At 49.3% G+C, this 16619-nt stretch overlaps 1 protein-coding gene across 1 annotated transcript in view; it reads right to left on the bottom strand.

Moving 5' to 3' along the window:
• Window positions 1–301: 301 nt before the first annotated feature.
• The window catches only part of LOC139579519 (uncharacterized), a 58521-nt gene continuing 42203 nt past the window's right edge, over window positions 302–16619 (bottom strand). Inside the window, exons 12-14 of the mRNA XM_071408237.1 lie at window positions 15916–16060; window positions 7248–8702; window positions 302–7046 (exon numbers count right to left, since the gene is read on the bottom strand). Coding sequence (XP_071264338.1) covers window positions 3313–7046; window positions 7248–8702; window positions 15916–16060 — 5334 coding nt within the window. The 3' untranslated portion in view covers window positions 302–3312. The remainder of the gene's footprint in view (window positions 7047–7247; window positions 8703–15915; window positions 16061–16619) is intronic.

The following is a 16619-nucleotide window of genomic DNA, read 5'->3' as shown; positions in this document are numbered from 1 at the left end:
CGACAAACACAGACACAGGAGACAACCACCCACAACAATCAATGTGAAAACACCTACCTTAATATGGCTCTCAATCAGAGGAAACGTAAACCACCTGCCTCTAATTGAGAACCATATCAGGTCACCCATTAACCAACATAGAAACACATAACATAGACTGCCCACCCAAACTCACGTCCTGACCGACTAACACATACAAAATAACAGAAAACCGGTCAGGAACGTGACAAACCAGTAAACTCAGTAACCAGTAAACTCAGTAACCAGTAAGGGTCAGAGAAGAAGAAGAGAGGAGAGAGTCTTAACAGTTCAGTATTTTTAATGGTTGTAGTACAGCATGACAAAGCATAGGCGGACATCACTCATTCAGTCATTCACATACAGCAGTTAGTAAGTTATTTCCCTGATGTTTCAAAGATGCAATTATGGTTTAGTAGGGCATGCTTAGTGAGCAGAAAGTAGGTTTGCCAAATTCTAGAAACTTTATTTCCCCCAAAAGTCCAAGGTTTTTCCAGAAACTCAGGTTGAAAGATTCCCAGAATCTGAATGTAGGGAATCTGGAATCCTTCAACCGGGATTTCTAGAAAAATTGCAAGCGTTGCAGAGAGGACATAAAAACACATTTTAGTCTTCATTTTAGGATGAAAGTAGAATAGAACTAGAAGCAGTATCTGAACATCAACGTTGGGTTCCATTCCACTTCAATTCCAGGCAATTCAGATACTACACTGAAATTGAATTCATCCCAACCCTGCTGGACAAACAGTAGTTGTGAAACTATTTTGTCTAGATTGGCTTTTGATCTGCAAACTTTTCCCCAACAGGAAATATGAATATGTAAATTAAGATATTATTTCCCATGACAAACAGTTACCTAAACATTTAACATATAGAAATGTGCTGTATGAAATCAGGTAACACATGAAATCAGGTTACACATGAAATCAGGTAACACATGAAATCAGATAACACGTGAAATCAGGTAACACATGAAATCAGGTAACACATGAAATCAGGTAACACATGAAATCAGGTAACACAAGAAATCGGGTAACACATGAAATCAGTAACACAAGAAATCGGGTAACACATGAAATCAGGTAACACATGAAATCAGTAACACATGAAATCAGGTTACACATGAAATCAGGTTACACATGAAATCAGGTTACACATGAAATCAGGTTACACATGAAATCAGATTACACTTGAAATCAGGAAACACAAGAAATCAGGTAACACAAGAAATCAGGTTACACATGAAATCAGGTTACACATGAAATCAGGTTACACGTGAAATCAGGTTACACGTGAAATCAGGAAACACATGAATTCAGGTAACACATGAATTCAGGTAACACATGAAATCAGGTAACACATGAAATCAGGTAACACATGAAATCAGGTAACACATGAAATCAGGTAACACATGAAATCAGGTAACACATGAAATCAGGTAACACATGAAATCAGGTAACACATGAAATCAGGTAACACATGAAATCAGGTTACACATGAATGTGTGTAGTTCAAGGTGGAAACATTGCTAATGTCTGAACAGTGAACATGCAGGTTGAATGAGTTTGACATCTCTTTCCAGAAACAAAGTGTGGATAGAAAAACTGCAACAGCCTACCAACTAGTAAGCTTACTATTCCCTATGCAGCGCACTACTTTTTACAAGGGCCCATAGGGCTCTATAGGGAACAATCAAAAGTAGTGCCCTATACTGGGAATAGGCTTCCATTGGGACACAACCTGTAAATATAAATGGCCACCATTTTTTTACAACCACATAACCTTAGGTTTGTGTGCTAATTATCTACGCTTCCCCCAAAGTGTACACTCCCCGCTTCCCCCCCCCCCCCCAACTCCCCGATTTAAAAAAGTAATACACAGACATCAGCATTCAGCTACTAGGTTTACAAAATATCATACACAGTGATGAACCTTTATACGGTCCGTCTAGATAGTACAATGGTAAGGGCACTATTCCCTACGTAGTGCACTACTTTTGACCCGAGTCCTATAAGCCCTTGTAGTGCACTATAGAGGGAAAAGGCCATTTGGGATATAAATTCCCTCCTTTTTTTGGTTTTGTAAACGGTTGACATTCAGAGCCCAGCCCCCTCATCTGAGGGTTGGTCATGTGACCATACCGCCTGTCACGTATTCAGAGATGGGGAGAGAGGGAGAGAGAGAGAGAAAGAGAGAGAGAGAAAGAGAGAGGGGGAGCGAGCAGAGGGGGAGAGAGAGACAGACAGACAGACAGAGGGAGAGAGAGACAGAGAGAGAGACAGAGAGGGCGAGACAGAGAGGGAGAGACAGAGACAGAGGGAGGGAGAGAATGAGGGAGAGAGACAGAGGGAGGGAGAGAATGAGGGAGAGAGACAGAGAGAGGGAGAGACAGAGAGGGAGAGACAGAGGGAGGGAGATAATGAGGGAGAGAGAGAGACAGAGAGAGAGAGACAGAGGGAGAGACAGACAGAGAGAGAGTAACAAATAAAACCTTCCACTGACTGATCAGCCAAATAATAACACAATCAACATGACTGTACCTTTCAGCCAACTCTGGAGTGTGTGTGTACCTACATCCTCTTTTCTGTAAACACACCCATTCCCTCCACATTCCTCTTTTTCACACCCCACATCAATACCATACAGAATCAATAATCATAGTGATAACATCACAAATAAATAACACATCAAAACAAATCAATTATCAATGAAAACAAATAAATGATCAATGAAAACAAGTAAATAATGGACATTCAAATATAATAGTTACTTAAATACTATATTAACGCAAGCAGGTTGGCTTTGAGTCCGGAGATTGTCATTGCGTGAGGCTTCTTGCAGTTTGGTGATGTCCAGTTCGTCCCTCGTTGTGTGGTCGCTGTACTTGCACAGCGTACTGTAGGTTAATTTAAAAAAAGCTTAACAGTCATTTGGGACCTGTTATGACATCACTTGTATGTCCTCCAGCGTGTCACATGTTCTCTGTGATGTCACACAGGCACTTTGTGATGTCATAGAGGTTCCTTATTTATGATGCCACAGAGGCTCTCCATGATGTCACAGGAGATTAGAACCGTCTTGTTTCATCCGTCTCATCTCTCATCTCTCTCTCCTTTCAATTGTGCTTCTACTTTCTTTTTGTCACTACGTGGACGTGTTGCAGTTCACACATTCATTCCCCACTCAGCCTGGTGACTGACTGATTGGCTGGCAACCCTGTGTAGTGGGTCTAGAGGTCAGAATTGAAAGGTCAACCGACAGGTTGTTATAGGGGTCAGAGATCGTTGGTTCAGTTCAGAGCGAGGTGAGTGTGCGGAACAGCTGTGTGAGGCAGAAGACGGAAGCAGTGAGGGCGGTACACTGCTTTGCAAGGAGCTTGGTGCTGAGGTCATGACAGCTCCGCCTCCCGCTCGCCCTCTCCGCCGCCAGCACAAACTCCCGGTACGTTCTGGCCACGTCCGCCAGCCCCGCCAGTGCCTCGGCATTCCTCCGGTCGCACCGGTCGCACCCAGAGAACCACAGGCACATGCCGGCCATGCCCACCAGGGTCCTGAAGCTGTCGGAGAGGGAGAAGAGCATCTCGTCTGGGGTCTGCCCAACCCGGACCACCTTTTGACAGCCAGCCATCAGCCTCCGGGCCTCCCCGTGGAGAAGACGCTTGTTCTCTGAGAAGTGGGTGGCGCAGGTCTCCCTGGGGTGCCTCCCCCCTCTCCCCCCCATCCTCCCCCCCTGCAGGAGGGTGAGAAGCTCGTCCACGTCGCTCCGGATGGTCTGGAACCCTGCGGGGGGCGGTGGGAAGCGGCGGTGGCGTAGTCGGCTGATATCATCATGGAGACTTGACTGGGACAAGAAGCAGTTGGACGGGGAAAGGAGCGGGGAGAGGAGTGGGGAGAGCTCCATGGAGGAGGAGGGGGGCAGGACGGAGTGAGGGAAGGAGGGAGAGAGGAGGGAGGAGGGAGGGGAGGAGGAGAGGAAAGAGGAGAGAGGAGGAGAGGTCGTGAGGGGGAGGGCCAGCGCAGAGGAAGAGGGTTGGGAGGCGGGAGGAGAACTTGTCCGGCAGGAGAACTCGTAAACTGTCAACTCATCGTCGAAGCTGTCACCCCCGCTGAAACAGTTGGTATAAACCAGCGGTGGCGGACACCTGCATGCCTCCAGGGGCGTCTGCACCCCCTCCAGGACCGCCTCGCACCCAGACGCCAGCACCGAGCTACACCCAAAATCAGGCTTTGCCGGCGAATAGGATTCCATGTGGGCCTGGTTGGGCTGGGTCTCACAGGTGGAGGTGAAGACTCCACAGCCTGTAGTCAGAGTGTTCAGCAGGCCTGCCTCCTCGCCTGGGGGTTTACAGAAGCTGTTGCTCCCAAATGGCCGTCCTCTCATGTTATAACCAGGGAAGCTGTGCCCCGGTCCGTTCAGACTCTGTGTGGTCACCACTATAGCAGAGGGGCAGGAAGACAACGGAGCGGACATTTTGGGGCCTGAAAGGGGTTCAGGGTATGGCTCTGGCTTGGGTTCTACTCTGATGGGGTGAGGATTAGAAGAAGAGGAATTCAGACTCTGTGTGGTTACCACTAAAGCAGGGGGATAAGAAGACGACAAGGTGGCCATTTTGTAGCGTATGGATAGTGGTTCATGGTCTGGTTTGGGCTCTACGCGTATGGGCATGGGAGAGGAAGGACAGGAAGGTAATGGGGCGGCCATTTTGGAGCGTATGGATAGTGGTTCATGGTCTGGTTTGGGCTCTACGCGTATGGGCATGGGAGAGGAAGCACAGGAAGGTAATGGGGCGGCCATTTTGTGGATAGTGGGGTCTGGGGAGAGTAGTTCAGAGACTGGTTTGGGCTCCAGACAGATAGGAGGGGCAGTTTCCACTGTAGCAATGGGACAGGTAGGCAACTTGACAACCAATTTGGGATCTGGTTTGGACTCTAGAGAGATGGGTGCTAAAGGGGGAGTTAGGGAGGATCCGTAGACCATCACAACCTTCTCGACCACCTCCTTGACCTCCGAAACCGTCAACCTCGTGATTTCCGCCCCGGCCGTCTCCACAACAACCTCGCCAACCTCCGATTCTGTCAGCGTAACCTCGGAATCATCCGACTCTGCCAACGCCACCCCGGAATCTTTCAAATCCTCCACTGTCGCCACCTTTGTGACATCGTCTTCCTTGATGGTTTTGGTGGTGACCATTACCTCAGTCTTGTTGCTGGTGGTCTCCGGAGAGGGGCTCCTGTTTGGGCTTCCCACCCCAGAGAGGGTGAGGGTTTCCTGGGAGCGAGATAAATAGAGGGGCAAGCTCTGGATCTTCCCCCGTAATGTGGAGGCCGAGAGACTTTGCCCGATGATGCCCGGTGAGCAAGGCCGGAGGAGGAAGCCTGTTGTAGGTGATATGGGAGACTCTTTAGGAATGTTAGCCATAGCTGAGTTGGCATTAGCTGAATTAGCATTAGTCATAGCTAAGTTAGCATTACCTGTAGAATCATTGCTAGTTGTAAGGTAATGAATTATAGCATTAGCTTCATTGTTAGCCGTAGACAAATCGGCATTAGCTATAGTGTTAGCCGGAACAGATTTGATGCTATTTGTATCTTTGTGACTAGCAGTGGCTAAATTAGAGTCAGAGCTAACTGTAGTCTCAGTGTTAGCCATGACAGAATGAATGTTGGCTGTAGCTACAATGTTAGCCGTAGCAACATCAGTGTTATCAGTAACAGAATTAGTGCTAACTATAGCTTCATCATTGTCAGTTTCTGCTTTCCTTTGGCTTGTCAGGTCTTGGTGACTGATAGTGAGTTTTCTATGGACTTGAGTCAAGCAGCTAATGTCCTTCTCTCCGTCTGAGAGTGTGAAGGGTTGAGACCCCACATTCCCATCCTTGCTATCCCTCTCTCCCCTCTCCGTGTGGAGGATGGAGGGGGCTGGGAAGGGTGGCAGTGGAGAGGTGGGGGGAGGAGGAGCAGAAAGGGGAGTCACGCTCTCCTCACCACCAGCCACGCCTTGTTCACCCCCCGTGTCCCTCCCACACACACCTGGATGGGAGATACTTATTTGGGGTACGAAAGAAGCTTCCCGATCCTCGTCTTTCGTTAGACACAGAGGTCGTCTACTAAACTGGGACTCCCTAACAGAGGGTGGACCTTCAGAAATGAGCGAGGGCTGTCTCTGCTCTCTGTCGCTCTCCCTCTCCTCCCCCGTTTCCTCCCCCCTCTGCCCCTCCTCCTCCTTAATCTCAGTCAGAAACATGTGACATGTGAACGGTCCTGCCCCTGCTTCTCCACCCCCCTCCCCTTCCTCCATCTCTCCCTCCACCTCCTCCCCGTCTCCTCTCCGATCAATGTTCTCCTTGCCGTCTGGTTCTACTCTACAGCGGACAGCCGTGATGGAGAGGGAGGCTGCCGTCACCAGGGCGGTGACCGATTTGGACTCCATCACGTCGGGCTCTGTCTCCATGGACTGCCGCCTGCTCCTGGAGCTCCTATGGAGGTCAGCCTTCGGGTTATCAGGCGCCCGTGGATCTCCCTTTGGGTTACCAAGCACACGTGGCTCTCCAGGTCCCCGATGGGACCCCTCTGGGCTGGGCTTGGTGAGGATAGGCTTGGACTCGAGCTGGGACGCCTCACCCTCGGCATGGCTCAGAGAGGAGACAGTAGGACATGGGTTCTGGCTCTGCTCAGAGGGTTCTGGGTCCAGACTCAGCTGCTGGCTTTCGTCTGAGCTCTCTGTCCGGTTCTGTGCCCGGTCCGGATACTGATCAGGAACGTGATCTGGGTTCCAGTCCATGTTCCGCTCCTGGTTTTGGTCCGGTCCAGGGTAGGAGACTGTTGAGGTGAAGTCGGTCTGCATGAAGGAACGCCGTTTCTTCGATCTTTTCCTAGAGAACCTGGAGAACATCTCTCCTCCTCCTTCGTTGGTCTCTCCCTCTCTACCCTCCTCTCTTTCATGCCTCGTTCCTTCAGCCAGGCTGATTCTGATGTCACTCAGGCTCACAGTTTGCTGCGTCATTCCACTCGTCATCTCGGCTGAAAAATCTGAAAAAAAATGACAACTTTATGTGAGGAAAGAAATCAGAACAAACCTAACATAATAAAGTGCATAACCCCACCAACCTCTGGACATCTAAGAGGAACTAACTCTTACACCTTACAGTACAGTAATAACCCCACCAACCTCTGGACATCTAAGAGGAACTAACTCTTACACCTTACAGTACAGTAATAACCCTGACACACCTCTGGACACAGTCCCTGATGTTGGGTCTTCAGGCGAGGCGAACCGATCCTTCGCATCAAAGAACTCCTCGTCAGAACTGCTGTCTCCGAACCCTGGAGGCGGCTGGAGGATGGGCACGGGCTCCAGGGTTAGGAGCGCCCCCTGCTCTTCCTCCTCACCACCACCCTCCTCTTCCTCAGGCTCAGGGTGAGGGTGGGTGAGGCTGCGGGTGCTATCAGGGGTAACATTAGGGCAGATATTGTAGTAATGCCTTGCGTCTTTCTGCTCGAAGGTAAACACACAGTCCATAAGTGAGGAGGAGGAGGAACGAGGACGTCCGGAAACGGAAAATACCTCCTGTCCAGTTCCTTCATTACTCCTCCTCCTCTCTTCCCTCTTCTCCTCCTCGTCCTCATCATCACTCGCCTCCGGAGGACTGGGGAGGTACTCCAGCATGAGAGAGAGCTCAGCGTAGTTCAGGTTCTCAGAGGGGTCAACCACGGGGGTCACAGGTTCAGAGTTCACGGAGTCAGGGGTCATGGGAGAATGGTGAGGGTTGACCCAAGCTCCGTTGCCTGATCTCCTCCCTCTTCCCCGTCCTCTGCACTCTCCTCCCCCTCCTCCTCTTCTCCACTCTCCTCTCCACTCTCCTCCTACCCCTCCTCTCCACTCTCCTGACACCCATCCTCCTCCATCTCCTCTCCACTCTCCTGCCCCTCCTTGGGGTGAGGATGCACCCCCTCGTGGGTGTGGCTGGGGATGGGGGGGCTCCACTGTGAGGCGGAAGGGAGGGTGAGGGTGGGAGGAAGAGCAGGCGATCAGGTCATCTTCCTCCAGAGCATCCAGGGAGTCACTGGAGATGCTGGTCATGAAACGAGAGTCAGTACGACACGAGTCTGACGCCTCCTCTGATACGGACGGGTGCTCTTCTGTCGTAGCTCCCCCAACCTCCCCTCCTCCTCTCTCCTCCTCTCCTTTCCTCTCCCCTCCACCTCTCTCCTCCTCTCCTTTCCTTTCCCGTCCTCCTCTCTCCTCCTCTCCTTTCCCCTCCCCTCCTCTTTCCTTCTTTGCTCTCTCGTCCTCTCCTTCTCTGCCGTCTTCCTGCATTCCTCCGTTCTCTGCTCCTCGTTGTTTCTCGGACTTCGCCTCTTCTCCAGCTTCAGTGTCTTTCTTTCTCTGGTCCCCAATTCCTCCCACCTTCTCCTCAATTGTCTCCTTCTCTCTGTTTTTTCTCAGTGGAGACATAGTTCCGTATTTCATATTTTTCTCTTGTTCTCCTTCTCCCTTCTCCTTCTTTTTCCTCTCCTCTCTCTCCTTCCTCTCTTTCCTCTCCTCTTTCCTCTCCTCCATAATCCGGCGTAGACCGACAGGGTCTGATGTGGTTCGCTTGTTGTTATGGGATACGAGGGAGATGAGAGTGTCCATGTCCATGTCTGAGGAATCGTCCGAGTCACTGCCACACCTCGACACATAACCTATAGACACACACCATGACAACATGAAACCTGGAACACATAACCTATAGACACACACCATGACAACATGAAACCTGGAACACATAACCTATAGACACACACCATGACAACATGAAACCTGGAACACATAACCTATAGACACACACCATGACAACATGAAACCTGGAACACATAACCTATAGAAACACACCATGACAACATGAAACCTGGAACACACAACCTATAGACACACACCATGACAACATGAAACCTGGAACACATAACCTATAGACACACACCATGACAACATGAAACCTGGAACACATAACCTATAGACACACACCATGACAACATGAAACCTGGAACACATAACCTATAGACACACACCATGACAACATGAAACCTGGAACACATAACCTACAGAAACACACCATTACAACATGAAACCTGTAACACATTACATCATGAAAAAACACTTCTGCAACTTGATTTTCATGATAGGTTTACTTATTTAACAGCTTACAGTATATACTGCACTATCTGACACACAGACACAACCTAGTTCTACTGTCTAACACACAGATACAACCTAGTTCTACTGTCTGACACACAGATACAACCTAGTTCTACTGTCTGACACACAGATACAACCTAGTTCTACTGTCTGACACAGATACAACCTAGTTCTACTGTCTGACACAGATACAACCTAGTTCTACTGTCTGACACAGATACAACCTAGTTCTACTGTCTGACACAGATACAACCTAGTTCTACTGTCTGACACACATACAACCTAGTTCTACTGTCTGACACACAGATACAACCTAGTTCTACTGTCTGACACACAGATACAACCTAGTTCTACTGTCTGACACACAGACACAACCTAGTTCTACTGTCTGACACACATACAACCTAGTTCTACTGTCTGACACACAGATACAACCTAGTGCTACTGTCTGACCCACAGATACAACCTAGTTCTACTGTCTGACACACAGATACAACCTAGTTCTACTGTCTGACCCACAGATACAACCTAGTTCTACTGTCTGACCCACAGATACAACCTAGTTCTACTGTCTGACACACAGATACAACCTAGTTCTACTGTCTGACACACAGATACAACCTAGTTCTACTGTCTAACACAGATACAACCTAGTTCTACTGTCTGACACAGATACAACCTAGTTCTACTGTCTAACACACAGATACAACCTAGTTCTACTGTCTGACACAGATACAACCTAGTTCTACTGTCTGACACAGATACAACCTAGTTCTACTGTCTAACACACAGATACAACCTAGTTCTACTGTCTAACACAGATACAACCTAGTTCTACCGTCTAACACACAGATACAACCTAGTTCTACTGTCTGATACAGACACAACCTAGTTCTACTGTCTGACACACAGATACAACCTAGTTCTACTGTCTAACACAGACACAACCTAGTTCTACTGTCTGACACAGATACAACCTAGTTCTACTGTCTAAAAGCACTTCCGGGTTGGAGCGAGTAGTCGCATTTCGCTTCGCTCCACAGGTAGTATTACATTTAATTTCATTTCATTACAGTGCAACGGTTTGATTTGTCTGATCTTAGCTAGCTACATAGCCGTCTTTGTATCAAAGATAATTGTGTAGTTTAGAGTAATTATCGAGGTTAGCTAGCCAGCTATTTTCGCACTTCTAAAGTAGTCAACACTGCTAGCTAGCCAGCTAGCCAACTTCTACCGAAGTTGCTATTCTACTGAATAGCAGCACTGTAGAAACTATTACATTACAACGGAACGCCTTGATTAGTGTAGTGTTAGCTAGCTACATAGTTGTCTTTGCTGTCTTTGTATCTAACATAATTGTGTAGTTTAGAGTAACTATCGAGGTTAGCTAGCCAGCTATTCTCGTCCGCCGCGCCACCGTTCTCCTACCTAGTCAACACTGCTAGCTAGCCAGCTAGCCAACTTCTACCGAATAGCAGCACTGTAGAAACTATTACATTACAACGGAACGCCTTGATTAGTGTAGTGTTAGCTAGCTACATAGTTGTCTTTGCTGTCTTTGTATCTAAGATAATTGTGTAGTTTAGAGTAATCATCGAGGTTACCTAGCCAGTTATCGAGGTTACCTAGCCAGCTACACTTTCAAACAAAGTCAACAACGCAGCCACTGCTAGCTAGCCTACTTCACCAGTCAGCAGTACTGTATCATTTTAATCATTTTAGTCAATAAGATTTTTGCAACGTAAGCTTAACTTTCTGAACATTCGAGACGTGTAGTCCACTTGTCATTCCAATCTCCTTTGCATTAGCGTAGCCTCTTCTGTAGCCTGTCAACTATGTGTCTGTCTATCCCTGTTCTCTCCTCTCTGCACAGACCATACAAACGCTTCACACCGCGTGGCCGCGGCCACCCTAACCTGGTGGTCCCAGCGCGCACGACCCACGTGGAGTTCCAGGTCTCCGGCAGCCTCTGGAACTGCCGATCTGCGGCCAACAAGGCAGAGTTCATCTCAGCCTATGCTTCCCTCCAGTCCCTCGACTTCTTGGCACTGACGGAAACATGGATTACCACAGATAACACTGCTACTCCTACTGCTCTCTCCTCGTCTGCCCACGTGTTCTCGCACACCCCGAGAGCTTCTGGTCAGCGGGGTGGTGGCACTGGGATCCTCATCTCTCCCAAGTGGTCATTCTCTCTTTCTCCCCTTACCCATCTGTCTATCGCCTCTTTTGAATTCCATGCTGTCACAGTTACCAGTCCTTTCAAGCTTAACATCCTTATCATTTATCGCCCTCCAGGTTCCCTCGGAGAGTTCATCAATGAGCTTGATGCCTTGATAAGCTCCTTTCCTGAGGACGGCTCACCTCTCACAGTTCTGGGTGACTTTAACCTCCCCACGTCTACCTTTGACTCATTTCTCTCTGCCTCCTTCTTTCCACTCCTCTCCTCTTTTGACCTCACCCTCTCACCTTCCCCCCCTACTCACAAGGCAGGCAATACGCTTGACCTCATCTTTACTAGATGCTGTTCTTCCACTAACCTCATTGCAACTCCCCTCCTAGTCTCCGACCACTACCTTGTATCCTTTTCCCTCTCGCTCTCATCCAACACTTCCCACACTGCCCCTACTCGGATGGTATCGCGCCGTCCCTACCTTCGCTCTCTCTCCCCCGCTACTCTCTCCTCTTCCATCCTATCATCTCTTCCCTCTGCTCAAACCTTCTCCAACCTATCTCCTGATTCTGCCTCCTCAACCCTCCTCTCCTCCCTTTCTGCATCCTTTGACTCTCTATGTCCCCTATCCTCCAGGCCGGCTCGGTCCTCCCCTCCTGCTCCGTGGCTCGACGACTCATTGCGAGCTCACAGAACAGGGCTCCGGGCAGCCGAGCGGAAATGGAGGAAAACTCGCTTCCCTGCGGACCTGGCATCCTTTCACTCCCTCCTCTCTACATTTTCCTCTTCTGTCTCCGCTGCTAAAGCCACTTTCTACCACTCTAAATTCCAAGCATCTGCCTCTAACCCTAGGAAGCTCTTTGCCACCTTCTCCTCCCTCCTGAATCCTCCTCCCCCCCCCCCTCCTCCCTCTCTGCAGATGACTTCGTCAACCATTTTGAAAAGAAGGTCGACGACATCCGATCCTCGTTTGCTAAGTCAAACGACACCGCTGGTTCTGCTCACACTGCCCTACCCTGTGCTCTGACCTCTTTCTCCCCTCTCTCTCCAGATGAAATCTCGCGTCTTGTGATGGCCGGCCGCCCAACAACCTGCCCGCTTGACCCCATCCCCTCCTCTCTTGTCCAGACCATTTCCGGAGACCTTCTCCCTTACCTCACCTCGCTCATCAACTCATCCTTGACCGCTGGCTACGTCCCTTCCGTCTTCAAGAGAGCGAGAGTTGCACCCCTTCTGAAAAAACCTACACTCGATCCCTCCGATGTCAACAACTACAGACCAGTATCCCTTCTTTCTTTTCTCTCCAAAACTCTTGAACGTGCCGTCCTTGGCCAGCTCTCCTGCTATCTCTCTCAGAATGACCTTCTTGATCCAAATCAGTCAGGTTTCAAGACTAGTCATTCAACTGAGACTGCTCTTCTCTGTATCACGGAGGCGCTCCGCACTGCTAAAGCTAACTCTCTCTCCTCTGCTCTCATCCTTCTAGACCTATCGGCTGCCTTCGATACTGTGAACCATCAGATCCTCCTCTCCACCCTCTCCGAGTTGGGCATCTCCGGCGCGGCCCACGCTTGGATTGCGTCCTACCTGACAGGTCGCTCCTACCAGGTGGCGTGGCGAGAATCTGTCTCCTCACCACGCGCTCTCACCACTGGTGTCCCCCAGGGCTCTGTTCTAGGCCCTCTCCTATTCTCGCTATACACCAAGTCACTTGGCTCTGTCATAACCTCACATGGTCTCTCCTATCATTGCTATGCAGACGACACACAATTTTTTTTTTTTTTTTTTTTAACCTTTATTTAACTAGGCAAGTCAGTTAAGAACAAATTCTTATTTTCAATGACGGCCTAGGAACAGTGGGTTAACTGCCTGTTCAGGGGCAGAACGACAGATTTGTACCTTGTCAGCTCGGGGATTTGAACTTGCAACCTTTCGGTTACTAGTCCAACGCTCTAACCACTAGGCTACCCTGCCGCCCCGGTCCTATTAATTAATCTTCTCCTTTCCCCCTTCTGATGACCAGGTGGCGAATCGCATCTCTGCATGTCTGGCAGACATATCAGTGTGGATGACGGATCACCACCTCAAGCTGAACCTCGGCAAGACAGAGCTGCTCTTCCTCCCGGGGAAGGACTGCCCGTTCCATGATCTCGCCATCACGGTTGACAACTCCATTGTGTCCTCCTCCCAGAGCGCTAAGAACCTTGGCGTGATCCTGGACAACACACTGTCGTTCTCAACTAACATCAAGGCGGTGGCCCGTTCCTGTAGGTTCATGCTCTACAACATCCTCAGAGTACGACCCTGCCTCACACAGGAAGCGGCGCAGGTCCTAATCCAGGCACTTGTCATCTCCCGTCTGGATTACTGCAACTCGCTGTTGGCTGGGCTCCCTGCCTGTGCCATTAAACCCCTACAACTCATCCAGAACGCCGCAGCCCGTCTGGTGTTCAACCTTCCCAAGTTCTCTCACGTCACCCCGCTCCTCCGCTCTCTCCACTGGCTTCCAGTTGAAGCTCGCATCCGCTACAAGACCATGGTGCTTGCCTACGGAGCTGCGAGGGGAACGGCACCTCCGTACCTTCAGGCTCTGATCAGGCCCTACACCCAAACAAGGGCACTGCGTTCATCCACCTCTGGCCTGCTCGCCTCCCTACCTCTGAGGAAGTACAGTTCCCGCTCAGCCCAGTCAAAACTGTTCGCTGCTCTGGCACCCCAATGGTGGAACAAACTCCCTCACGACGCCAGGTCAGCGGAGTCAATCACCACCTTCCGGAGACACCTGAAACCCCACCTCTTTAAGGAATACCTAGGATAGGATAAAGTAACCCTTCTAACCCCCCCCCCCCCCCCCTTAAAAGAGTTAGATGCACTATTGTAAAGTGGTTGTTCCACTGGATATCATAAGGTGAATGCACCAATTTGTAAGTCGCTCTGGATAAGAGCGTCTGCTAAATGACTTAAATGTAAATGTAAATGTAACACACAGATTCAACCTAGTTCTACTGTCTGACACACAGATACAACCTAGTTCTACTGTCTGACACACAGATACAACCTAGTTCTACTGTCTGACACACAGATACAACCTAGTTCTACTGTCTGACACACAGACACAACCTAGTTCTACTGTCTGACACACAGATACAACCTAGTTCTACTGTCTGACACACAGATACAACTTAGTTCTACTGTCTGACACACAGATACAACTTAGTTCTACTGTCTGACACACAGATACAACCTAGTTCTACTATCTGACACACAGATACAACCTAGTTCTACTGTCTGACACACATATACAACTTAGTTCTACTGTCTGACACACAGATACAACCTAGTTCTACTATCTGACACACAGATACAACTTAGTTCTACTGTCTGACACACAGATACAACTTAGTTCTACTGTCTGACACACAGATACAACCTAGTTCTACTATCTGACACACAGATACAACTTAGTTCTACTGTCTGACACACAGATACAACCTAGTTCTACTGTCTGACACACAGACACAACCTAGTTCTACTGTCTGACACACAGATACAACTTAGTTCTACTGTCTGACACACAGATACAACCTAGTTCTACTGTCTGACACACAGATACAACCTAGTTCTACTGTCTGACACAGATACAACCTAGTTCTACTGTCTGACACACAGACACAACCTAGTTCTACTGTCTAACACACAGACACAACCTAGTTCTACTGTCTAACACACAGACACAACCTAGTTATACTGTCTAACATACAGACACAACCTAGTTCTACTGTCTGACACACAGATACAACCTAGTTCTACTGTCTGACCCACAGATACAACCTAGTTCTACTGTCTGACACACAGATACAACTTAGTTCTACTGTCTGACACACAGATACAACCTAGTTCTACTGTCTGACACACAGATACAACTTAGTTCTACTGTCTGACACACAGATACAACCTATTTCTACTGTCTGACACACAGATACAACCTAGTTCTACTGTCTGACACAGATACAACCTAGTTCTACTGTCTGACACACAGATACAACCTAGTTCTACTGTCTGACACAGATACAACCTAGTTCTACTGTCTGACACAGATACAACCTAGTTCTACTGTCTGACACACAGATACAACCTAGTTCTACTGTCTGACACACAGATACAACCTAGTTCTACTGTCTGACACACAGATACAACCTAGTTCTACTGTCTGACTGTCTCCTTCTTTTCTCTTCAACGATTTAATTATTGAAACATTCTAAACTGATATCATTAGAGTGGCAGATGTCGACTCACCAATTCAAACTCTTTATGGAAAATACATGTTACTTTTCAATTCCTTAATTGACTGAAAGGACGTTGTCCCTGTTGTGATTAGCCTGGTAGTGGGGTGGTATTGTACCTTCCTCAGCAGAGACTTGGTGTGTGTGTGTGTTTGTGTCCGTCTGTGGTAGCATACCCTCTAGCCTGGTAGTGGGGTGGTATTGTACCCTCCTCAGCAGAGACTTGGTGTGTGTGTGTGTTTGTGTTCGTGTGTGGTAGCATACCCTCCTCGGCGGACACGCGGTGCTGCTTGGCGTCCTGTGACCAGGGGAAGATGATGAGGCTGGGGTCCACTAGGGCACGACAGTACCCTGCCACCAGACAGGACAGTTCCTTAGCTGCTACTGACTCCAACAACAGGGTGATAGGCTGGGGAGTGAGAGAGAGTGAGAAGAGAGGAGGAGGAGAGGAGGGAGGGGGAAGAGAGAGAGGAGGAGAGGAGGAGAGGGAGAAGAGAGGAGGAGGAGAGGAGGGAGGGAGAAGAGAGAGAGGAGAGGGGGAGGGGAGAGAGGAGGAGAGGAGGGAGGGAGAAGAGAGAGAGGAGAGGGGGAGGGGAGTAGAGGAGAGCAGAGGATGGAGGGAGACGAGAGGAGGGGGAGAGGAGGGAGGGAGAAGAGAGGAGGAGGAGAGGAGAGAGAAGGAGAGAGGGGGAGGAGAGGGGGAGGGAGAAGAGAGAGAGGAGGAGCAGGGGAGGGGAGTAGAGGAGAGCAGAGGATGGAGGGAGATGAGAGGATGAGGAGAGGAGGGAGGGAGAAGAGAGGAGGAGGAGAGGAGAGAGGGGGAGGAGAGGGGGAGGGAGAAGAGAGAGAGGAGGAGCGGTGGAGGGGAGTAGAGGAGAGCAGAGGAGAGGAGGGGAGGGGAGCAGAGAGGAGAGGAGGGAGAAGGGACAAGAGAGGAGGAGGAGAGGAGAGAGGGAGAAGAGAGGAGG

Source organism: Salvelinus alpinus, chromosome 6 (genome assembly GCF_045679555.1).
Source record: "Salvelinus alpinus chromosome 6, SLU_Salpinus.1, whole genome shotgun sequence".
Lineage (NCBI taxonomy): Eukaryota > Metazoa > Chordata > Actinopteri > Salmoniformes > Salmonidae > Salvelinus > Salvelinus alpinus.
This window is presented reverse-complemented; position numbering and strand designations above follow the sequence as displayed.